Below are 23,149 nucleotides of genomic sequence, written 5' to 3'. Positions count from 1 at the left end.
AAACTCAAATTCTAATTGTATTAATCACTAAAACCATAATATATGGTTATACACTCATATGTATATATCCTACAATCATAACAACAACAATAACAACAACAAAAATCTGACTTTCAAATGCAACAAGCTCCACAGAGGTCAGCCTATAGTTCTAGCACATATCGTTGCCAAATAAGAGTAGATCCCTAAAAGAACAAAGTGAGGCATTATTCCTATAATCCAAGCCATAGGCTTCTCTCATCAGCTTCACGACACGAGCTGACAATTCAGTAATTGCGACATTTGTTGGGGCACATGCAAGTGTCCGGCACCTCATTTCTAAGAGGTTGAAGAGCAAAGTACTTACAGTTTTAGTTTTCCCAGTCCCAGGAGGACCCCAAACAAGTCTTACAGGAAATATGTGCTTGCACCTTGCATTGTCAATATACAACCACGCCAAAGCCAGCAGCTTGAGATTCATTCAAGATGGACAATCTCCCACCCAAAGTTTCAAAGATGCATGTCATCAATATGCTACGAGGAGATTACAAGTACCCCTCGACACGCAAGATAGATAAGAACATCATAGGAACCATCTTTTACATAGCTTAATTTTATTACTCTATGGAAAAGTCAAAATGACTTAGCAAAACAAATGCAAAACAAATCTGAGATATAAATCAACAAAGGATGAAACACCATATACTATAAATACTAGTGCAATGCCCATACAAAAGTGGGATTAATTTAAAATGTTTCATACCGCTGAATCAGGGCACGAAACCTCCTTGAGTATCACATTCCCTAACTTGTGTAAAGATTTCCATATTCTACTATTTGTTGTTGTATTTATTAGAAAAACTGCAAAGAGTGAGTTCCTCATACTTAAATAGGCTGATGTCCTTGATTTGGGTGCGAATCTAAAGTTCTTACTTAATATCCAATCTCAATAGTTTGAGTACTAACCTTATTCAGATATAGAATTAGATATAGCAAAATGAATGCAAAATAAATCAATCATGTTATTAACAGAAAAAGACAAGCAGTTTCAGCCTTTCAGGCCTCCAAATCCATCTGTGCGTGGACTTTATCATTGAAATTTAAAACCCTAGTTCTGATTCTTTCCAACCCCAAGACATTCAATGTTCCTTAAAGAATAAAAATGTAGCCATCAATTATTTGATGATTCACTAAAGAAGGCTAAGAGAATCCATAGGTCCAATGGCTTGTGACCAGGCCATGAAAATAGAATTTTCGTCGGACAAAATAACCACAAAACCCAACTGAAAGCAAACAAAAACATTGTTGTTTAGAACTACAGCCTATAGCAAACAAAGTCTAAGATGACCAAAATAATTTCTGGTGAGAAGAGCCAGTTCAGTGATGATGATCGTCATCGTCATTGTCATGTCCAAAAAAAAAAAAAAAATGAAGCATACCCATTTTAATAATATGATCACTAGGCCATGCTATCGATCTTGTCACAGCCTGCTCCATCGTTAAGAATCCATTGGATGGTTTCCAAACTTTTGCACTAGGTTCAAGCGCATTAGTTACCCAAACCTTGCAAGCACTGCCCAAGTTTGACATCACACAGATTGCATTCGATCATCTCATTAGCCATGTTCCTTCAAAGAACTATATCCTCTTTATCCATCCCGAACAACTTGCACTCAATACCTTCAAAAAGATGGCTATCATAAAACAAGAGCAAGAAAAAATACAATTATACACAAAAGTTCGTATAAGTAGACAATCAAACCAGTTTCAAATATAAATCAAACTTAAGTACATCGGTGAAGGTTGTATACCGGGGTGGAGATTTATTAGCATGGACAAATGATGAAATGCCCCGTTTTAATTGTAAATCAGTAATAATGTGACAAATATCTAAAACCGAAAACATAACTGGAACCAAACTACTTTACACACTTGCCCCGACTTTGCATAAGCCGAGTCATTACTTGTTGCATGTTTTTCATTTGTTCTTGCATTTCCCTCTTTTCAATTATATGGTGTTGCATGCCCCTGCCTCAAAGTTTCCATGCTAGCAACCTTCTCGCTTAAAACAGAAACTACTTCTTGCAGTTGGGCCACATTTTCGTTGTTTTGAGCAATAAGTCCTAACATCGATGGACATACACCAAACCCATATCCTCTCACTCGCCACGACGTTCAGGTCCAAACAGCTGAGAAATAGAATTGTCTTGGAGAGATAAGGAAGATGACTCTGCTTGGGTTTCTCTAAATTATTGTATCTTTTCCTGAACATCCATATTTGGCTTACCATCAATAACTAAATAAATGAAACAATAGAAAAATTCAAGTATATTTACACGGTATTATTTTACCACTTTCTCGCAAAGAATCGCATCATTGGCGGGTTCACCATTCTTCTTAGTATGTGCTTTCTCCCACACATCAGCTCTCGATACAGAGGATGGGTTGGAACTCTCTTCTTTCTACATATAATTTTCAAAAAGTTAAACAGTGAACTAGACATGTTAAGCTAACTATTCTCTTAGAAATGACATAATCATAATTGAATGATCTTACCATTTCAGCCTCCAATCTAGCATATCCCTTTCGACTACATGTGTGTGGAAGATTCTGTTTTGCTCTCATCTTCTTGAACTTCATACTTATCGCCTAGGGAAAAAAATAGTACTCCCTCTTAAGTTTTAAAATCTTATGAACAAAACTATTAAGAACAATAAACTATACATACTTGAAATTCTTTGGAGAGCCTTTTTCTCACAAAACTTTTCCACTATTCGAGCTTAATATTCATAGGCCTTTTTTCCATTCTTTCCTCTTCATTTGCACATGATGTTATTATCCTTGAGAATCTGAACTTTGACGATCTCCACAAGTAGCCCAACTCTCTCATGGTAATATGTCTTGCACTTTCAGGAACGACAAACTTTTGCTACAAAACAAAATAAAAAAAAAAGTAAGAAAATTTTAAGATCGATAATAACCATGTAACATTAAACAAAATTTAGCAATATTGCATTAAATAATACCTTTGTTACTGTCCACAATGAATCTTTCGTTTCATTTGAAACTTTCTTCCAATTGTCAATATTTATATCAACCATCAGCCGTACTTGAGCTCCCAAGAAAGACACAAGCTTCTTAGACTCTTCACGTATAGGTTGACCCCTTTCGTTGTATGTGACTTTCAACCGTTTGCTTTTTTCAGTTGGTATGACATTGCATACAGCAGGCCCCCTTTTGGTTGAATTATTTGTTAATCCTTTTGTAGATGGGTTCAGCCCGCTTTCGAAAGAGTCACCTTGGTGAGTCTCATCATTTAATCGATGATTAGAAATTCTTTCAGTTGGTCTAATATTCTGGTCTGCATCAAAACAGTATGAAAAACTTAACATGAAATCAATAGTGAGGACAAATCGATATAAGGTTGCATGTATACCTGAAATAAAGACATCATTGGGAGGATTCAACCGTTTGCTTTTTTCAGTTGGTATGACATTGCATACAGCAGGCCCCCTTTTGGTTGAATTCTTTGTTAATCTTTTTGTAGATGGGTTCAGCACGCTTTCAGAAGAGTCACCTTGGTGAGTCTCATCATTTAATCGATGATTAGAAATTCTTTCAGTTGGTCTAATATTCTGGTCTGCTTCAAACACAGTATGAAAAACTTAACATGAAATCAACAGTGAGGACAAATCGATATAAGGATGCATGTATACCTGAAGTAAAGACATCATTGCGAGGATTTGAAATGTGTACACCACCGTCTGAATGTCCAAACAGTGCAGCAAGAATTGCATCTCTCTCTTTCTTAACTCTTTTACTTGCACTCTTTGAACTCTATAAAATATAAGTCAGACTTAGATCACCAAATATGTTCTTCCTAATTCAGGTTTACATTAAAAATGCTTACCTCTGCTTCTGCCTCATTGGGTTGTGACAATATACTATGAGAACCAAGACATGCTACTCTTTTCTGCAATAGAAAAAAAAAAACACAAACAACACATTGAATTAACCTCATCTTCAAAAGCAATTTCAGTAAATTAGATTTAACAAGTACGAACATAATATTACCTTTTCAATCTTTCTCTTCATGTCTGCAAGTGTTTCATGATTTTCCCCATTATCAACACCCTTACCTCGTTGTTTCATCTTCATGTACATCTCCTCCCCTTTATCAGCAAGAATTTGCTTAAAATCAGCTCTCTCCTTCAAAAAGACACACACAATATAATGTAATTAATTAATTCCATCTTCAAAAACAAAACTATATATCACATTGACAAGTACCTTCACATAAACTTACCTTCTCACGCTTTTTGCCCCTTGCCGACAAAGGTTCGTGGTCTCTATCATCAATATTCTTACCTTTCTTCATTTTCTTCTTGTTCTCTTCCTCCTCATTGCCATGAGCCCCATTACGATACAGCCAAGATTTACCCATGATGTCTAATATGTGACCAGGGCAGAGAAGTCATTATATAAAGTTAACCAAGGTGAACACATCGTCAACTTTAACACCACTGGTAACATTTGCCCAATAACAATTAAACACAAGAATTCGAAAAGTATGATAATCAAGCAAAATAATGTCTTTTATATAACCATAATACGGAACTGTCTCAAAAACTTGGTTTGTATCCTTTGAACTAGATCGGCACAATGTTTTCGAATTGATGCAAACGCCGCTATCTTGAGTAGATTTCTCTCCCTCTTTGGTATGGAAGCGTTGTCCCTTGATGATATAACACGAGCATGACATTGCTTGATTGCGAGGACCATAAGCAAGCCACTTCAATAAGTTGGATATCTTGGTTTTCTTCTCTTCATCTGTGACCTTTTGCCTCAGCCAACTAGAAAAACTTGCTACATGTCTTGCCCATAACAAGCTTTCATTCTTTGAGAGACGTGGCTCTAAATGCTTAAGTTCATCTAAGTGCAATCTGGTCAATTCAAAAACAATCATGCACGTGTTTGATGTTAAAAATTAAATAATAGAAAAGATTTAGTTATACATACTTTACATATGGTTCCACTACAGCCATGTTAAATAGCACATAACGATGTGCACTCTCAAGCATCTCGTCTGTTAATGAAATTGGTCTCTCCTTAGAAGTAGGGCATCCTTCAAGTATCGTTTCATTATACTCTTCATGTCAAGATTCTCTTACATCCATTTCATCTACTTTCTTCATATGCTCACTACAAAACCTCATAGCTTCATCTCAGAACATAGTTTTCTGCTATGCAACCTTCGTGACGTCAAGGGATTCCTAACGTAACCTTTAAGCATCTTCATGTATCTAAAGAAATATGTAAGATGTAACTTATAATGTTAATTTTTTATTATTTTGACAAAATTGATCTGAGTAAAGCCAAGTAATTACCTCTCAAATGCAAACATCCAACGAAGATGAACTGGCCCACCCACTCGTGCTTCCCGTGCTAAGTGAATAGTCAAGTGCACCATTATATCAAAGAAGGAAGGAGGAAAGAACATTTCTAACATGCACAAAGTTTCAGCAACTTCATCCTCAAGGGCTTCCATCTCTTCTCTAAGTATGACTCTTTGACATAACTTGTTGAAAAAAGCACAAAATCAAAATATTGCGTCTCTTGGACCACTTGGAAGAAGCCCTCTCAAAGATACAGGCAATAATTGTTGCATTAGAACATGGCAATCATGAGACTTGAGACCAATTATCTTGCCTTCCACCATCTTAACGCATCTTTTTCCAATGTTTGAGCTATAACCATCCGGCAACTTTAAGTCCGTCAATCTCTTTAACATGATATTTTTGTCCTTCTTTGATAAAGTATGAGGTGCAGCAGGAAGAAAGGTTCTTTTACCATTATCTTTTGGATGCAATGCACACCTAATTCCCATTACTTGTAAATCTTGGCGAGAATGAAGTCCATCTTTAGATTTTTCTTTCACATTCAATAATGTCCCGACAATGTTTTCACACACGTTTTTTTCCAAATGCATCACATCCAAGTTGTGTAACAAAACTAGATGCTAAAAAACAGAATGAAGAACTATTTTATCACACTGCAAAATGAATATCTATTACAAACTTAGGAAAAAAAAAACATATGGACTATATACAAATCGAAGATAGTTATTACCTCCCAATACGGCAAGTCAAAGAAAATTGATATCTTCTTCCACATGTGCCCACACTTCTTCTTTCTTTTCATTCCTATCCTGACTTTCCCAAAATCATTTTGAATGTTCTCAACCTCTGCAAAAACTTTAGTGCCAGCCAATATACTTGGCTTTTCTCCAAGTTCTTTCTTCCCGTTAAACCAACTCTTTTTATGCCGATAAGGATGGTTACTGGGAAGAAATTTCCTACTGCCCATGTATGCAAACTTTTTACTAAAAGGCAACCAGCATGAATAGGTTTCATTGGCACACATAGGACATGCTTTTTTCCCCTTAACTGTACATCCAGCTAAATTTCCAAGAGCTGGAAAATCACTTATAGTCCACATCAAAACTGCCTTCAAACTAAAAAAGTTTTTGGTGAATGCATCATAAACTTGAACCCCTTTATTCCACAACTCAAGCAAGTCATCTATAAGTGGTTGTAAGTACACGTCTATTTCATCCCCCGGCTGCTTATCCCCTGGTATTAATAATGCCAACATCATGTATTCCTTTTTCATGCATAACCACGGTGGTAAGTTGTATATCACTAGCATTACTGGCCAAATACTATACTTAGAACTTAGACCACGGTAAGGATTCATTCCATCAGCAGCCAAAGCAAGTCTAAGATTTCGGGGATCATTTGAGAAAGAAGGCTACTTTTTATTGATTTTGTCCCACGCAAAGGAATCAACCGGATGGCGCATGTAGCCATCTTTACTTTTATTATTAAAATGCCACCTCAAAAGTTCAGCCTTCTCAACCGACCCAAACATCCTCTTAAACCTTGGAATTATAGGAAAGTACCTCAACACCTTTTTCGGAACTTTCTTATAAACCTTATCAGTCCCGTCATCTACTTTCCATCGAGAAAAATCACATTTTGGACATGTATTTGCAAGCTCTAGATCACCCCTAAAAAGAACACAATCATTCACACAAGCATGGATTTTCCTCTCCTCTAAATCAAACTCCTTTAGTAATCTTTTCACCGAATATAGAGAATCTGGTAGTGTATTGTTATTTGGAAGCATTTCACACAATATGTCCAATAGCCTATTAAAACTCTTGTTAGACCAGCCACTGATAGCTTTAAGTTTGTATAAAACCACTGTTGTTGATAATCTCGTGTACGTTGTACAACCAAGATATTTAGGGTGATTCAACATTTTCCATGTAATTCTTAAACTCATCATTGGTTTGATCATCATCAATTACTGATTTCCTCTCATTCTCCATATAAGCAGCTCTACACAAGTTATATGTTTCTGACATTTCAAAATTTGGTATGACTTTATTTGGTTTCTCCCCATGATGATTTAAAGTATCATATGTCATATCCATCTCTTTAATTATTAGGTGATCCCATACAGTTTCACAACTCGACGCCTTTAGGTTCTTACACTTGCTTGCAAGGGCATAAGATATTATCTAGGTCTTCTCCAGTTTTCAAAGCATTCCCCCTAGCGAACAATATAAACTCTCGAACCCCAGCTTTATACTCATTGGTGTTTCTACAAGTAACAAACAGGAATCAACAACCTAACTACTTAAGAAGTGAGAAGGTACTGACGCAAAGTGTTGTTTTACCTGTCATATGACATCCACTCCTTGTCCATTTTCTCACGTCACTCTCTCTCTCTCTCTCTACTCAATTTTCAAAGTCAAACAAACAAAAGTTCGAAGTTCAAACAACTAACAATTCTACCAATGTCAATGAATCCATGCAATACTAAGCATATAGTTAAACTGTTTCAAACATGCTCTCACTACTCTTGTTTGAACTAGCAATATTAGTATCAAAATAACAAAATGAAATCAATAACCAAATGAAATCAATAATGAAATGACATAAATATGAAATATGTATATTACCTACACAGCAGAAAATCAATCAACACAAACAGCTCGAAATCTCCTCGAATTTAATGAAGAAACATATCGATCTGCCTCGAAATTCAATTTGATCTACATAAAAATGTAAGAAATTAGTAATGATCAAATCTGAAATCCCTAATTATCAATTTATCACTATTGAAATCCCAAATGATCAAATCTGAAATCCCTAATTATCAATTTATCACCATTGAAATCCCAAATAATCAAATCTGAAATCCCTAATTTTCACTCGCCTCGTTTTAAATTTCCGAAATGAGTTTTCTCTTTCCTGTGTTTTTGAGACAAAATATAAATGGGTTTTCTCGATTTTATGTGAGGAGTAAAGAGTGAAAAAGAGGGGAAAAAAATAGCGACACTTGATTTTATGGGTTTTCTCGATTTTCTGGTCTCAAGAGTTTGGAAACCCGGGGAGTGATTTGTGCTTGTGATTTCATTTTTTGGTTTCACTTGCGGCACGCTATTTTTTTTATTTGGGAAGAGTTGAAATAGCGGGCAGGTTACGTGCACTACTGTTTTAATTGTGAGCAGGTTAAGTTCGCTACTATTGCTGGTTGAAATAGCGTGCCCATGAGGTAGGCTATCATGTGGTCGCTATTGCTGCTACTTTTTGTTGTAGTGCAAACAAACAAAAGTTCGAAGTTCAAACAACTAACAATTCTACCAATGTCAATGAATCCATGCAATACTAAGCATATAGTTAAATTGTTTCAAACATGCCCTCACTACTCTTGTTTGAACTAGCAATATTAGTATCAAAATAACCAAATGAAATCAATAATGAAATAAACTAGAAATCGAAATAACATAAATAAAATGAGTTCAAACTCCAATAACTCAATCAAACATCAATGAAATTAAATAAATATGAAATATGTATGTTTCCTACATAGTAGAAAATCAATCAATACAAACAGCTCGAAATCTCCTCGAATTTAATGAAGAAATATATCGATCTGCCTCGAAATTCAATTTGATCTACATAAAAATATAAGAAATTAATAATTATCACCATTGAAATCCCTAATTATCAATTTATCACCATTGAAATCCCAAATGACAAAATCTGAAATTCCCAATTATCAATTTATCACCATTGAAATCCCAAATAATCAAATCTGAAATCCCTAATTTTCACTCGCCTCATTTCGCTTGGTTTCTGAGAAATAAGTTTTCTCTCTCCTATTTTTTAGAGACAAAATAGAAATGGGTTTTCTCGATTTTATGTGATGAGTAAAGAGTGAAAAAGAGGAAAAAGAAAATAGCGACACTTGATTTTATGGGTTTGATTTTATGGGTTTTCTCGATTTTCTGGTCTCGAGAGTTTGGAAACCCGGGGAGTGATTTGTGGTTGTGATTTCTTTTTTTGGTTTTACTTGTAGCCCCGCTATTTTTTTTATTTGGTAAGAGTTGAAATAGCAGGCAAGTTACGTGCGCTACTGTTTTAATTGCAAGCAGGTTAGGTTCGCTACTATTGCTAGTTGAAATGAGGTAGGCTATCTTGTGGTCGCTATTGTTGCTACTGGGCGCCCTTGAAAAGAATAAGAAATAAAACGAAGAGTAATTCAAAAAAGTAGACGGATGAAATAGCATCTGTTGTCATTCTAGAAGTACATCGACTTAATGGTTGATTAGCATCTGGGACAATCACAATTGCTACTGTTGTAACTGAGACACGGTGCTGTTTCATCAAAACTACCTTATGGAAAAATTACAGGATGCTGAATTTTACGGTTGTTCTACTGTCAGGAGGCTTATATTATTTTCTGGGGAACATGACTTCTTAGCTTGCATTGCAACACTAGTTCGGAGCAGATTACAGGTATTGGGTACTCGTACTGTTTATTTCCAGGGTTGTGGAAAATCCAGGTTTCCTTGCAAAAACTTGACTCCAGTTCAACGTTCAACACAGCAAACTGCGTGTATGGTTTCCGACGCTGAGCTTAGTGGGAGCATAAAAATGGGAGTTGGCGGGGAATACGGTATCGGTTCTCCATATAAACGGATTGCCATGAATGGCAAACAGCACCAAATCTGATGCAGTCCTTGATGTATATTAGCTTAACAGCAATTAGAGAAAAAACATGATCTGGAAGATCCAACCAGTTCAGCAACATTGTGTTCTTCATTTTTGGTACCATTGTCTTCAATCAGATAACAAGAAACATAACCACAACTTAAGAAGAAAACAAAAGCAGTGCCGGTTTACAAACTTGTTTGCAAGAGATTGTAGAGGAGAGACGGAAACACAATGTGACAATGCAACTCGTTGCCTCCTTGGTAACTATTCAAGTGATGGGCTCAGGCTCAGGCTCAGACCCGAGCCCGAGCAGCTGGGCTGATTTGGATGCTGCACCATTACCTGAAAACGCGAGTGTTTCATTCATGTGAATTGAGATTTCTGCTGCCTTGTATGACAGTAGATCAAGGAGCAGTTATGCTTCACCTCAGTTTGTTCCGCTGCGTAGTTAAGTGCTCACTAGTCCTCATTGTCTTCTATCATTTTAATATTTTATAACTTAGGTTATGTTTCCTAAGTCCATCACTTACACCACTATTCCTACTATTGCTCACTGACAAAATTATTGAGAGCCTTTTATAGTTAAAGCATGCTGATATGAGGCACTCCTGTCATCCTGTGGTGATCCTTTATAATGGAACCATAGGGTTTGACAATTAGCAAGTAAACGCATACTCATGCATTTGGTCCTCTGCTTTTCCGTCGTCCAGCTGATACGGATTTCATCAGCCTCCATTTAATTGTGTTAACTATCCCTATCTGCTAGACTACGCAACATACAAGTCATATACCAGTCGCGCCTTCTGTTAAATAATTGGGTTTGCAATAAACATAGAGTACATTGTAAGTTAATATCGATGTCATTTGTAAGGTATTCTTCGTGTTTAATTTCAGAAGCAGTTCTTAGTACCAACTCCCAAGTAGCTTTATCCTTGTAAGTCAAAAAAATTCAGAGCTAAAAGCAATTTTCTTTTCTTACTATCAAAGTATCACTAACCAAACAATAATGTAATACGCACTGTGGTACTTAGTCACTTACACTTGTATAACCAAATAAATAAATGATGTAAAGATAAGATCTACACAAGTGCTCCACCCTTCACAAACTCGGTAAATACCAAAGCAACCAATCCCAACATAGCAAATCTACCATTCCACATCTCAGCATCGGATGTCATCACACCATTGGATTTTGATTCGACACTGACACCCTTAATCAATGGTACCAAGGAAGCCATGGATAGCAAGACGGTGGTTCCCACGAACAAGCCAAACCCTCCATTAGCTAATTGAGCTACCACATCATCCCCTATAGTTAGTTCAGCTGCTATTGCTGAAACAAAGCCTATCATTGCTAGTCTTCCATTGATTCTTTCTGGTGCTGCTCCACTGAATGCCATCAAGTCGGACAACCTTCTGCTGGCCTGAATAGGTGTGATCAATTTCAAAGGAGTTAGGAAAAACTTCTGACTTGTTGACCACAATGTCAATTCAGCCATTGAACTTGTAAGTGTGTACCAATTTTAGGATGAATCATAGAGGAATGCTAGCAACACCTTGTGAGTCCATTCATGGCCTTGCAGGCTGCTAGCATCCCTTTAATTGTAACTTTTACCTTTGAGACTTAGCCAATTACATCCATTAATCATCTACGATTTTAGATTGCAAAATCTTGACACAAGACGTATGGTTTTCATTGTACAGTGTACTTCATTATTTTGACATACGGTATTAGACATTAACTACTTGTAAGAGTGTAAGACTACCTTCGGTGCTGGTGGAGGTGTCTGTGGTGCTGTTGTAGGCATTTCTATTGGGGTCGAAGTTTCAGGCTTCTGATCCTGTTATAAATTACCATCAGTAAAATCTAGCATTGCAAATATTTGATCATCAATTCATAACTGCATTCAAATAATTCAGCTTTACCTCACTCATGCACTGCACTCGCAAGCTATTATTCTTTTGCTGGCATGGAAAATGCAGTGTAGGAGTAAAGACATTTCTCCCACTTGTTCTACCGACACGTGTTGTTGGGATCGACAAGGTGGATTGCACATAAACAGAGGATGAAGTCATTGTGTATGAAAGAAGATGTGAAGAAACTAAGAAAGTAGAATGCGTTGAGTGCTTTGAGTGCTCAAAGATGTAATTGGGCTTGTGTTGAAGTGTAAGATCAACTCTAAAGTGATATATATAGGCAAGTGTGGTGCAACAGTTGTTTGGGTGTTCGAAGATCCACGTTAAGTTCTCAATAAAGTTGAAATGGAGACGTGGTTTCATGGTTATGGGGAATTAAATGAGAAGATTCAAAGGGCCACTATTGCTCCACCCTTATATGAGCCTGCCTCTGTACTTGGTTACGCTGTGCTGGCTGGTTATGGTTCAAAAGAATAAAAAATAAAAAGGTAGTTTAATTGGGCAGTCATCAAATTGGATTGGGCAACTCCCAAAAAAAAAAGAAATTTTACAAATTTGTCATCAAAGCCCAGGCCCAACAACCACTTCAACCGGTCTCGCGATGTCGTTTAAGTATACACACTCAAACGGTTTTGTCATATCGTTTGAGTATACACTGAAACAATTTCGCCATGTCATTTGAGTATACTATGTCATTTGAGTATACACTCAAATGGTCTCGCCATGTCGTTTGAGACAAAACTATTGGGTTTTTAGCTAGATGATATGGCGAGGTCGCTTAGGCAGTCTCCAGGACTACTTGGTGGGGTCGTTTCGGCAGTCTCCAGGACGACATGGCGGAGTCGTTTGGACTTAAAAAATTCGATTTGTTTGTCATGAGTTTATTTTAAAAATCAACTTCCACTTAATCAACCCAAACTCAAACACAAACTCGAAACGACTTCATCAAGCTTGGGCAAACTCGAACTCAAGTTTAATCAACCCAATCTTCCACCCAAACTCTAAAAAAACATCAAGTTTGAAGTCATCAAGTTTAATCAACCCAATCTTCCACCCAAATTCAAATTCATCAAGTTTGTATTGAGTTTGATATGAAGTCATCATGTTTGTAATATTTGGGTTGAAGTCATCCAAAAAAATACTTTGTATTTAGTTTGAAATCATCAAGTTTAATCAACCCAATCTTTCACCCAAACTCGAATTCAAATTTTGTATTAAAGTGGTTAGATTGGGCAACCAAACTCGAAATTTTTTGGATGCAAACTCAAATTTCTTGGATGCCAAACTCGAACTCGCAAGAGAGATGATACCGATACAAGTGGTTACAAAACAAAACTTCCAACATGCGTTGAGGTGGGGAGGTGTAACTCAATTTTTGTATTTAAGTGGTTAGATTAGGCAGCCAAACTCGAAATTTCTTTCGATCCAAACTCAAATTTCTTTGATGCCAAATTCGAACTCGTGAGAGAGATGATACCAGTACAAGCGGTTACAAAACAAAATTTCCGGTATGGGTATGGGTTGAGAGGTATTGGGCTATTTCTGTTGGACTTAGTTGTTGTGCTTGGGCCGGAGGCTGCCAATGCAATTTCATGAGTACCCAATACAGGACCCAATTTCATTCATGGACTGTTCTGCCAAGTGGGTCAAAATGTCAAATACACTCAATAAACTTCCCTGTGCTGGCTGGTTATGGGTCTTGCGCCATTGAAAAGAATAAGAAATAAAACAAAGAGTAATTCAAAAAAGTAGACGGATGAAATAGCATCTGTTGTCATTCTTGAAGTACATCGACTTTTATTGGTTATTTTGCATCTGGGACAATCACAATTGCTACCGTTGTAACTGAGACATGGAGCTATTTCATCAAAACTACTACTTTATGGAAAAATTACCGGATGCTGAATTTTACGGTTGTTCTACTGTCAGGAGGCTTATATAGTTATATTATTTTCTGGGGAACCTGATTTCTTAGCTTGCATTGCAACACTAGTTCGGAGCAGATTCCGGGTAATGGGTACTCGTACTGTTTATTTCCAGGGCAGTGGAAAATCCAGGTTTCCATGCAAATACTTGACTCCAGTTCAACGTTCAACACAGCAATGAATTTATTAGAATCGATGTAAAGTCACTGGTATAAGCCTATCCAGAAGATTTGTAAACAATCGAAAAGAAACGAGACAAAGGTCTCCAAGAACTATGAACCTGTAAATTTGTAGTGTTTTCTTGTTTTTCCGCGTAATATACACAAAAAATGGGACTCGATACTGAAAAAAAATATCTAATCTAAAGTTCTAAACCGCAAGTGTTACAGAAATACAAGGAAGTGAAGGAACACATAACGAAACCCACACCCCCCCCTTATAAATAAATGGAATATTTTTTCTACAACAGACTCTCCACTTCCTTCTATCCAAATGCTTCCAGACTGCATTTTGTAGGACAAAAAAACACCAGAGATATTAGTAACAAAACTTCTGTTTCGTGGGGACATCGCTACAGCTATATCCTTTTACTTGAAGAGTTTCTGACAAATGAACTTGCTGACCCGGTTAGAAACGATCAACCATGGTATTATCCCAACCTACATTTGTAATAGCAACACAATAAGTGAAAATTGTGAAATGACTTGCATATTCATCATACAGATTGCAAAATATTTATTCTTGCGACAACTCTACAACATGACACTGATCACAACTCAAAAATTTGATGCCAACAATGACAGGATCGCTAGTTGGCATGAGAGTAAACCTCGAATTGCTTATTAGGTATTTTGGCCCACGATCCACCCAAAAATGCCACACATCAAAATAAACACTGATGACACTAGCATGAACGTGTTGGAAGCAAACATTACCACCAAGCACAAAGTCATTTTCTTTCATAAAAACAGAAGAACTTCCAACTTTACTTCTCTTACCATAATGTGATCATTATCAAGATCTCCGGCTCCCCAAGATAGCACCTTCCCTGCTAATAGGTCAAGGGATAACTATGAGCCAGGAACATTTTTTTCCATCAAGAAAATAACAAACGGGGAAAAGAAAACAGTAATACAGGTAAGCTAAATATCTTTAACAAATACCAGATGATGTGCCATGAGGACATTTGAAACAAGTTGATATTTGGTCTAAGCACACACTCCTCCCTAGCACTAATCAAAGCTAATAAGTTTTTACATTCTAAAGCAAAACCTCTATCAAGTTTTTTTTTGTTTTTTTTGTAGACATCCTAAATCAGTCAAACCTTATCTCTGTATTTCCTTACCAGATTATTGGTCCCTGTTTCACCTTCCAGGAGACCAATAAACTCTTATCATTGTACTTTATCGAAGGCCATCGAAAATGACCAGTAGGAGCTCTAAGGATGTATCTGAGCCAAACATAACAAATTAACTAAAAAGGGAGGCAGATATGATTAGCGTATACCTCTGTGAGTAGCTTGAGATATTCAGCAGAGACCTCTATTATAACTCAAAATCCATGGGATCGGCACCATTTCTTACCATATAAGCTTATGTTGTGAGGCAGAGGAATTCCTAACATCATTCTTACACTCTTAAACTGGAAATTTAATTATTCATGTGCAATTGAGTTTTGCAAAACATATGAAACCTGGTGAAACCGTGCAACTCTATATCCATGGCTTTAGAAACATCACTGTTTTAGTAGTACGACAATAATTAACTCGTAAACTAGTTTTAAGGAGTACATTACCAAAGGGTTGCAAGAGTTGCTTAGAAACAGCAGCAACAGGATCACCCCAAAACCAGACCACCAGCATAAGATGCGTGACTACCTATTTGATGAGAAACAACAAAGGCCTTTTATCAGAATCTAGGAAACATCTATAAATGGTGAAAATGGAGCAGATGCTACCTTCAATACTGTAAGAGCTTTGAAATATGCATCGTATGACAGTTTATACTCCTTAGAGTGCATCTCCTGACCTGGGATTGCACATTTGTTAGTGATTCCATGTGTAGAAAATTTGACAAGTTGTAAAATACAATTCAATAGAGCAGAGAAATAGGTAGAAAACGGGACAGTACAGGCTGGAGAAAATGGCCCCATTCTGCAAGGTTTCTTACTTATGAACTGAATCACCATCTGCTTGAATAAAACTTAAAACGAAATAAAACATAATCCACTACTTATTAAGGCTTACAAACCACATACATTAATTTCGTTCCTTTTTTTAGTCTGTTTTAGAGATAAGCCTTGGCTCTTGGAGGGAAAGCTTTCTCTTTCGAGCTTGGTTTGACCGGTCAAATCACTCTCTTCCGATCATTTTGCTCATGGATCCTTCTCCTTGCAACATTGGTCTTCAGAAAAACCCAAGCTGTTGTCTGTGGGGTTTCCTCGATGGGCTCGACACACGAACCCCTGCATCTGTTGATGTTCAAACCACTCCTCATATTGAACAATCAAATCTTGCTGATGCTCAAGCTTTACAGGTGGTACAAGCTACTATAGCTGATGCTACACAGGTAGAACGTGCTACAATTGCTCAAACTGTTGTTGCTGAAGCGATATCCGGTAATGATGCTGCCACTAAGCAATCTTATGCTAACATGACAAGACCCAAATATGGTTGCAATGTTGATATGTCTTCATTACCTACCCCAGGTAGACAAGGTGAGTTTCCCACAATTGAGCTCATTGACGATGAGGTAGAAAAGGGTTTGGATTTCTGCAAATTTTCTCTTGTTGGTAGATTAGATTTAAAGGAAATCAAATTCGATAGAGTCAAAGAAGTGGTTAAGCACCTGTGGAAACCAACTGGGGAATGGCAAATGACTCCACTTGGTAGGGGTTATATCATGTTCAGATTTGCAGAACAGAACGATTACTCTAAAGCTTGGCTTCAAGGCACCTGGATGGTAGACAAGCATGTTCTCAGACTTAACAAGTGGTCAACCAACTTCTCAACTGAGAAAGATCTACAATCTCACACTCTCATTTGGGTGGGCTTTCCTGGACTCAGCATAGAATACTGGGAGGTTCGTAACATCCTAGCAATGGGAAGGGCTCTTGGTCAACCTTTACATGTTGATGAGACTACTGCAAAAAGAGAACTTGGTTACTTTGCAAGTGTTTTGGTGGATATTGATATGTCTGCTAAGATACCTGATAGAATTTGGGTTGAATTGAAAAAATTTGACATTGCATTTTGGCAAAATGTTAAACTGGGCAGAACCCCCAAATTTTGCAATCACTGCAAAACCGTGGGACACTCAGTAGTTGAATGTTACCCTCTGAAACAATATCTAGCTAAGGACAAAGAAAAGAGTCACAGTGAAGTTAATGCACTTTCTCATGTTGACCCAAACATGTCAAAGAACCAGAAAAAAAAGATGGAAGAAGAAGAACAAGCCTAACACTTCAACTGTTGATGAAGGAACATCGGGATCTAAAGACAACACGGAAGTGGTGGAAGTCTTAGCTGAACCTGATACATCTTTTGCTGTGGAGGGAGGAGTCCTAGAATCTATTGTTGTTGCACCCACAGTTAGCATCACTACACTGCCTCAGAATATAGCAACTCCATTGGTCACTTCTTGTGTCGGTAGTGGTTCTATTCAAAACAAGCTAGTACTACTAGTAGTATGTTTACACAGCTCCTGAACTCTTTTGCTGTTTTATCCGATGTCGCTGATGATATGGATCCTGTAATGCAAGACATTTTAGTGCCATGCCACAGGGATGCTGAACCACACGTATATGTCTCTCCATCTCCAGTGAATATGGTTGAATCACATGAGACTATCATCCCAGTTGCCTCGATTACCAGAACAGCGGAGGAAAATCCTTCGGTTACTACTAGAACTGTTGAGGAAAATCCTTTTGCAGAGATGGAAAGCTCTGAACTCCGGAATCAAGTCATTCTGGAAGCTCAACACATATCCGATTTAATTGCAGGGGAATCACCAATTCCTTTTCAACAATGTCCTTTTCAACTTATCACTACCAGAAAAAAGACAAAGAAAGGGAAAGGTGGTAAGGCATCTTCTAGCGTCTCCCCTGGTTCTATCAGCAGCAAAGACACCCCCTCCCTGCAAATTTCCCAATGAAAATCTTCTATTGGAATATTATGGGTACTAGAAAAATAAAAGCTATTGCAAGACTTAAGCATCTTTTAAAGTCTTTTAATGCTGATATCTTATGTATTTCCAAGCCTTTAATAAAACCTAACTCAATCTCCCTTAGTGAGTTAGGTCTTGATAACTATGATGTAAGTTTTTTTCATAATGATTGTGATGACAAGCTTGGTAACATTTGGGTCCTTTGGAGAAGAGGCATTAATGTCATGAAAGCTGATATATCAAGCCAACAAATCTCTATCTGGGTGGAAGATTGTTTGATTTCTTTTGTGCACGCCAAATGTTCTTACCTTCAGAGAAGAACTTTGTGGACAAAGTTACAAGATCTGTATACTGACAAGCCTTGGCTTGTTATTGGTGACTTCAATGTGGTTCTTAGAAGTGAAGAAAAGAAGGGCAGAAGACCCATATTTGCTTCAGCTACCAATGAGTTTTATTCCACAATCAATACATGTCATCTTATGGAGAGTACTTACACAGGTATTAAATATTCCTGGTGTAACAATCAACATGGTACAAGTCGAGTTCTATGCAAACTTGATAGAGCTCTACTTAATGAAGCTTGGCTTGACAAGTTTCCAGGGTGGAAATACAAAGTCCCCTGTAGACTTGGATCTGATCATGCCCCTCTTGGGTCAACACCAGGTCGTACAAAAGCCTAAGAATATCCCTTTCCGCTTCAATAAAGTCTGGATCACTCATGACTCCTTTAAAGACTTTGTTAAACGCAGCTGGTTTCAACCTCTCACTGGAACTCCCATTCTTAGATTGGTTCATAAGCTAAGGAGACTCAAACAAGATTTAAAGAACTGGAACACTGAAGTTTTTGGAGATCTTGATCAGAATATAGCCCGAGCACAAATGGATTTGATGGATGCCCAACTTGGATTCAATGAGAATCTAAGTTACATTGACACGGATACGTGTGTCCGTATCCGACACAAATACGGAGTGTCTGACACAGCGAAATATCAAAAACTGAGGTATATCACACACAATATGTGTCCGTATGTCTCCGACACAAATACGTGGATACGTATCCGACACAGATTATTTTTGAAATATAGCGTGTCCATGTAACATAGATGAGAATCATGAAGATCTAGCTATGGGTGCTCAAGTGCAGAATAAGGAGGCCCTCCTAGAACATGCGCTATCAAACAAATAAGGATTCTTCAGGCAAAAAATAGACTGAGAAACTATGAACAAGTTGACCGGTGCACAGCCTTCTTTCACAGAACATGTAAGATCAGAACTGACAAATCTATCATTACAGAGCTCAAAACTGAGGATGGAGAGCCCATTACTGAACAGGAACATATCAAGCAACACATGGTGAACTATTTTGAGGATAAGTTTCAAGCTATGCCTGTTTGTAACAACGAAGACCTCCTATCACTGATTCCTAATGCAGTTTCTGGGGAGGACAATGCTGAACTTACTCTTATTCCTTCAGAGATAGAGATACAGAAAGCAGTTTTTGATTTGGATGCATATAGTTCCCTGGGGCCTGATGGCTTTCAGGGCTGCTTCTATCAACATTGTTGGAGCATAATCAAAGAGGATGTAAGCAAAGCTGTTATATCATTCTTCAAGGAGACACACTTGCCACATGGTGTAAATACAAATTTTCTAAGCCTTATTCCGAAGAATAGAAATGCAAGAAAAGCTTCTCATTTCAGGCCAATTTGCATGGGGAATTTCTTCATCAAAATTCTCTCCAAAATTCTACAAAAGAGACTCAAAGCCATCATTTGCAATCTAGTTTCAAAGGAGCAGGCCGGTTTTATTCAAGGGAGATCGGTACAAGGCAATATAGGCATGGCTTCAGAAATGTTTAATGAGCTCAAGAAGAAAACCTTTGCAGGATCTTTGTGCATCAAAGTTGATATATCACAAACATTTGATACTTTATCTTGGGACTTTCTGCAACAAGTTCTAAAAAAGTTTGGTTTGCTGATTCTTGGATTCTTTGGGTCATGGAAATCATCAAAACCTCTAAAATTTATGTGTTGATCAATGGTGGTCCTTGTGGCTTCTTGAGTGTTAGCAGAGGTATCAAACAAGGCGATCCATTATCTCCCCTTCTGTTTGCTCTTGCAGAAGATGTTCTCAGTAGAGGCATAAACTACTTGAGAAATAATGGACTCACTAAACCACTCACTGTGGTTAAATGCCATCCTGGTCCCTCCCACTTATTGTTGGCAGATGATGTGATTATCTTTCTCAAAGGTGATATGAGAGTGGTTTGACATATAGCTACTCTCTTGGATTCTTACCAAAATGCTTCAGGTCAGCACATTAATAGAGGAAAAAGCAAGCTCTTTATGGGCCACATCTCTCTAACTAGGCACAAAGAATTATGGACCATCTTGGTATTCAGCTTGGAACTCTCCCATAAATATATCTTGGTGTTCCAATGATTCAAGGTAGAGTCAAGAGAATTCACCTTACTGGATTGCTCGACAATATCAAATCAAGAATAACTTGCATGGCGAGGAAGGCATCTCTCTCTTCAAGACAGGTGTGTTCTCATTAAATCAGTTCTCTCCAGTATACCAGTATACAACATGAGCATTTACAAATGGCCGTCCAGCATCATCATTGATTGTGAAAAAATTCTTAGGAATTTTTTGTGGACTGGAGACCCCTTTAAGGCCAAAAAGACTACAGTTGCATGGGATAAAAGTTGCAAACCTTCGAGTAAGGGTGGACTGGGTCTCTGAAGAATGAAAGAACTCAATCTTGCTCTATTAATGAAGCTTGCTTGGCAAGTATTAACTACAGATAACGAATTCTCAGTTTTTATCCGGCATAAGTTTTTTACTTACGATGGAGAACAAATTCAATACCACACATGCTCTTCTGTCTGGAATGGTATTAAATGAGCTCTCTCTGAAATGGTTCCTTATGTCAAATGGATTATTGGTGATGGTCGAAAAGCGGATCTATGGAGAAGCTGTTGGGCTGGTACTCATACTATTAAAGATGCACTTCATCTGAGAACTGAAGATCTCAAACACTGTAGAGCTAAAGTCTCTAGTCTCATTGTCAATGGGATTTGGAACATACCTACACAAGTCAAGGATCTTATTCAGCTCACTGGAGTTTGCTGTGATTCTCTCCCCGCACATGATGTTACTGTCAATGATTTAGCCGTTTGGACTCATGACCTCAAGGGTAAATTCTGTCTCATCATATTTTGATTGCGTTAGGAGAAAAGCTAATAAAGTAAGTTGGGCAACCATGCTTTGGAATTCCTACATTTGCCCGAGAACCGCAGCGCTGGCTTGGAAACTGTCACAAGGTTGCAGCCACTGAAACTTTAGCTCAGAGAAAGGGTGTTAAACTTGCATCCATGTGTCCCTGCTGCCGAAACAATTTTGAAGAAATCACTCATCTCTTATGGGAATGCTCACATGCCAAGAAACTATGGGATTGGGTCTATAACAGGTTCAACATAACTTCAACTCTTTACCGCAAGCTAAAGCCAAAATGAAAAATAGAAGCACCCTTCTTTCTCACATTTGGAATGCAGCCATCATTGGAGGCTTAGTTGGTTTGTGGAAGCACAAAAATAGAATGATCTTTGAAGACAAGAAGGAAAATTTGGATTTTTGTAAAAACGAAGTCTAGAAAAGCATTCGACAGAGTGGGCATCTCTCCAAAGGCACAGTAAAGAGCGCAATTGATAAGGCAATATTGAGGGGTTGGGGAGTTACAATCAAACTTCCCAAAACACCCCAAATCAAAACTTGCTTCTGGAAAGCCCCTAATCATTACACCATCAAAATCAACTGTGATGGTGCTGCAAGGGGAGCAACTATTGGAGTAACCTTTAGAAACTCTAATGGAGATTTTCATCTGGTTCTATGGAGGAAAATTGGTGTCAATACCAATTATTTCGCGGAATGTATGGCTATATTGGAGAGTGTAGAAACGGCAGTGGCAAGGGGATGGAGGAAATTCTGGGTAGAATCTGATTCTGGTGCAGCAGTACAAGGATTTAACTCAGATATGTTACCATGGCAGATGCAACAAAAACAATACAAGAGCTAAGGATCTCCAGCACTTGGAGAGAAGCTAATGCATCGGCTGACACAACAACAAATTATGCATTTACAATGACAAGCAATATGGCTTTCTTGTTTGAAGGGAGACCCAACTGGCTCACCAAATGGGAAATGCCTTTTATGCCAATCTATAGATTTGTAAACTAACCCAAGGGTGTTGTGCATATGATTGGTAAATGTATATAGGACCTACCTAGTAGGGAAGATATGCTATGTACAATGGTGCAGTCCTCCCCTTCAACTAACCTGACGTAGTTATGTATATTTCAACATATCAATACAATCTGCTCACTTAGCAAAAAAAAAAAAAAAACCACATACATATCCATTTTTTATTAGCGTAATCAATTAACTCTACTTGGAAATCTTTTTAAGTAATAGATCAATTAAATTGTTCATAATGTTATTAGAATGGGTTGTAAATAAGGTAGGAGGCAACACATGGATGGAACCGGTAATGAGTTAAATTGTTTAAATCTGATTCTGAACATTGGTAAAATTTGATGGTTTTTAACATACTTTTAAGAAGCTCCTTCTCCTTTGCTGCAGCCATCCTTCTGAGTTTCGCAGCTTGTGCAAATGTGGACGGACTGACAAAAAAAAAAAATCTATTAACTGGTCCAGAAAATCTATTAACATTATTGAGATAGTGTTTTATTTTGTGACTCACTTGGAGAAAGATTCCGCTTCTCTAACGAGCTCCTTTATTTGTTCACGTAATTGATTTTGCTCGGCACTCGATGATCTTCTCTATTAAGAAACAACGAGAATAATCACTAATAATTAATTAATAGTTAATAGACCCTCTAATGAATATTATAATTGGTGAGAGGAGAAGTACCTTTTTGAGACGTTGTAAGAAGATTGTAATGATTTGAAGAAAAATTGTGACTAGGAAAATTAGAGGAGGAGCAGCACCTCTAGATTTTACGAGCAAATCTTCTTTTTCCATGATTTGGTGATTCGATCTGTTGCCAACTCTTATTATTTATATTTACCTGTGA

The 23,149-nt window shown here is 37.5% G+C and overlaps 3 protein-coding genes across 4 annotated transcripts; all 3 read right to left on the bottom strand.

Annotated features, from left to right (window-relative positions):
- Positions 1 to 2,535: 2,535 nt before the first annotated feature.
- LOC147491653 (uncharacterized) lies at positions 2,536 to 4,423 on the bottom strand. Its single transcript, XM_086567296.1, has 8 exons — positions 4,286 to 4,423; positions 4,054 to 4,188; positions 3,890 to 3,952; positions 3,696 to 3,816; positions 3,416 to 3,619; positions 3,006 to 3,340; positions 2,708 to 2,908; positions 2,536 to 2,628 (listed from the first exon to the last, which is right to left on the bottom strand). Exons 1-7 carry the CDS (start codon positions 4,421 to 4,423, stop codon positions 2,750 to 2,752), a joined length of 1,155 nt encoding a protein of 384 aa, XP_086423422.1. The 3' UTR covers positions 2,536 to 2,628; positions 2,708 to 2,749.
- A 6,574-nt stretch (positions 4,424 to 10,997) lies between these two features.
- On the bottom strand, positions 10,998 to 12,224 carry LOC147491652 (early light-induced protein, chloroplastic-like). The gene is made up of 3 exons (XM_086565461.1): positions 11,976 to 12,224; positions 11,816 to 11,890; positions 10,998 to 11,473 (listed from the first exon to the last, which is right to left on the bottom strand). Exons 1-3 carry the CDS (start codon positions 12,123 to 12,125, stop codon positions 11,129 to 11,131), a joined length of 570 nt encoding a protein of 189 aa, XP_086421587.1. The 5' UTR covers positions 12,126 to 12,224; the 3' UTR covers positions 10,998 to 11,128.
- Positions 12,225 to 14,155: 1,931 nt separating this feature from the next.
- LOC147491651 (tail-anchored protein insertion receptor WRB-like protein) lies at positions 14,156 to 23,149 on the bottom strand. 2 transcript variants are annotated; one of them, XM_086565562.1, is made up of 7 exons: positions 22,987 to 23,149; positions 22,816 to 22,895; positions 22,665 to 22,735; positions 15,848 to 15,918; positions 15,686 to 15,767; positions 14,890 to 14,939; positions 14,156 to 14,550 (listed from the first exon to the last, which is right to left on the bottom strand). In XM_086565562.1, exons 1-7 carry the CDS (start codon positions 23,095 to 23,097, stop codon positions 14,479 to 14,481), a joined length of 537 nt encoding a protein of 178 aa, XP_086421688.1. In that variant the 5' UTR covers positions 23,098 to 23,149; the 3' UTR covers positions 14,156 to 14,478. The 2 variants fall into 2 exon arrangements, with proteins under 2 accessions (XP_086421688.1, XP_086421687.1); XM_086565561.1 differs by having other exon boundaries at positions 14,890 to 14,942; positions 22,987 to 23,143.

This window comes from Coptis chinensis, chromosome 6 (genome assembly GCF_015680905.1).
Source record: "Coptis chinensis isolate HL-2020 chromosome 6, ASM1568090v1, whole genome shotgun sequence".
NCBI classification, from domain to species: domain Eukaryota; kingdom Viridiplantae; phylum Streptophyta; class Magnoliopsida; order Ranunculales; family Ranunculaceae; genus Coptis; species Coptis chinensis.
The sequence above is the reverse complement of the archived record's forward strand: the minus strand, read 5'-3'. Positions and strand labels throughout refer to the sequence as shown.

What these genes read in the sequence shown, in the direction of transcription:
- LOC147491653 (XM_086567296.1), bottom strand. Translation starts at nt 4,423, where the DNA reads ATGGGTAAATCTTGGCTGTATCGTAATGGGGCTCATGGCAATGAGGAG. An exon ending in TGAAGAGAAAGATTGAAAAG is followed by an intron (nt 3,953 to 4,053) that starts GTAATATTATGT and finishes TTTCTATTGCAG; the next exon opens with AAAAGAGTAGCATGTCTTGG. An exon ending in CCAATGAGGCAGAAGCAGAG is followed by an intron (nt 3,817 to 3,889) that starts GTAAGCATTTTT and finishes TATATTTTATAG; the next exon opens with AGTTCAAAGAGTGCAAGTAA.
- LOC147491652 (XM_086565461.1), bottom strand. Translation starts at nt 12,125, where the DNA reads ATGACTTCATCCTCTGTTTATGTGCAATCCACCTTGTCGATCCCAACA. An exon ending in GAGTGCAGTGCATGAGTGAG is followed by an intron (nt 11,891 to 11,975) that starts GTAAAGCTGAAT and finishes AATTTATAACAG; the next exon opens with GATCAGAAGCCTGAAACTTC. An exon ending in CACCTCCACCAGCACCGAAG is followed by an intron (nt 11,474 to 11,815) that starts GTAGTCTTACAC and finishes ACACCTATTCAG; the next exon opens with GCCAGCAGAAGGTTGTCCGA.
- LOC147491651 (XM_086565561.1), bottom strand. Translation starts at nt 23,097, where the DNA reads ATGGAAAAAGAAGATTTGCTCGTAAAATCTAGAGGTGCTGCTCCTCCT. An exon ending in GAAGCGGAATCTTTCTCCAA is followed by an intron (nt 22,736 to 22,815) that starts GTGAGTCACAAA and finishes TTTTTTTGTCAG; the next exon opens with TCCGTCCACATTTGCACAAG. An exon ending in GGAGAAGGAGCTTCTTAAAA is followed by an intron (nt 15,919 to 22,664) that starts GTATGTTAAAAA and finishes GTGCAATCCCAG; the next exon opens with GTCAGGAGATGCACTCTAAG.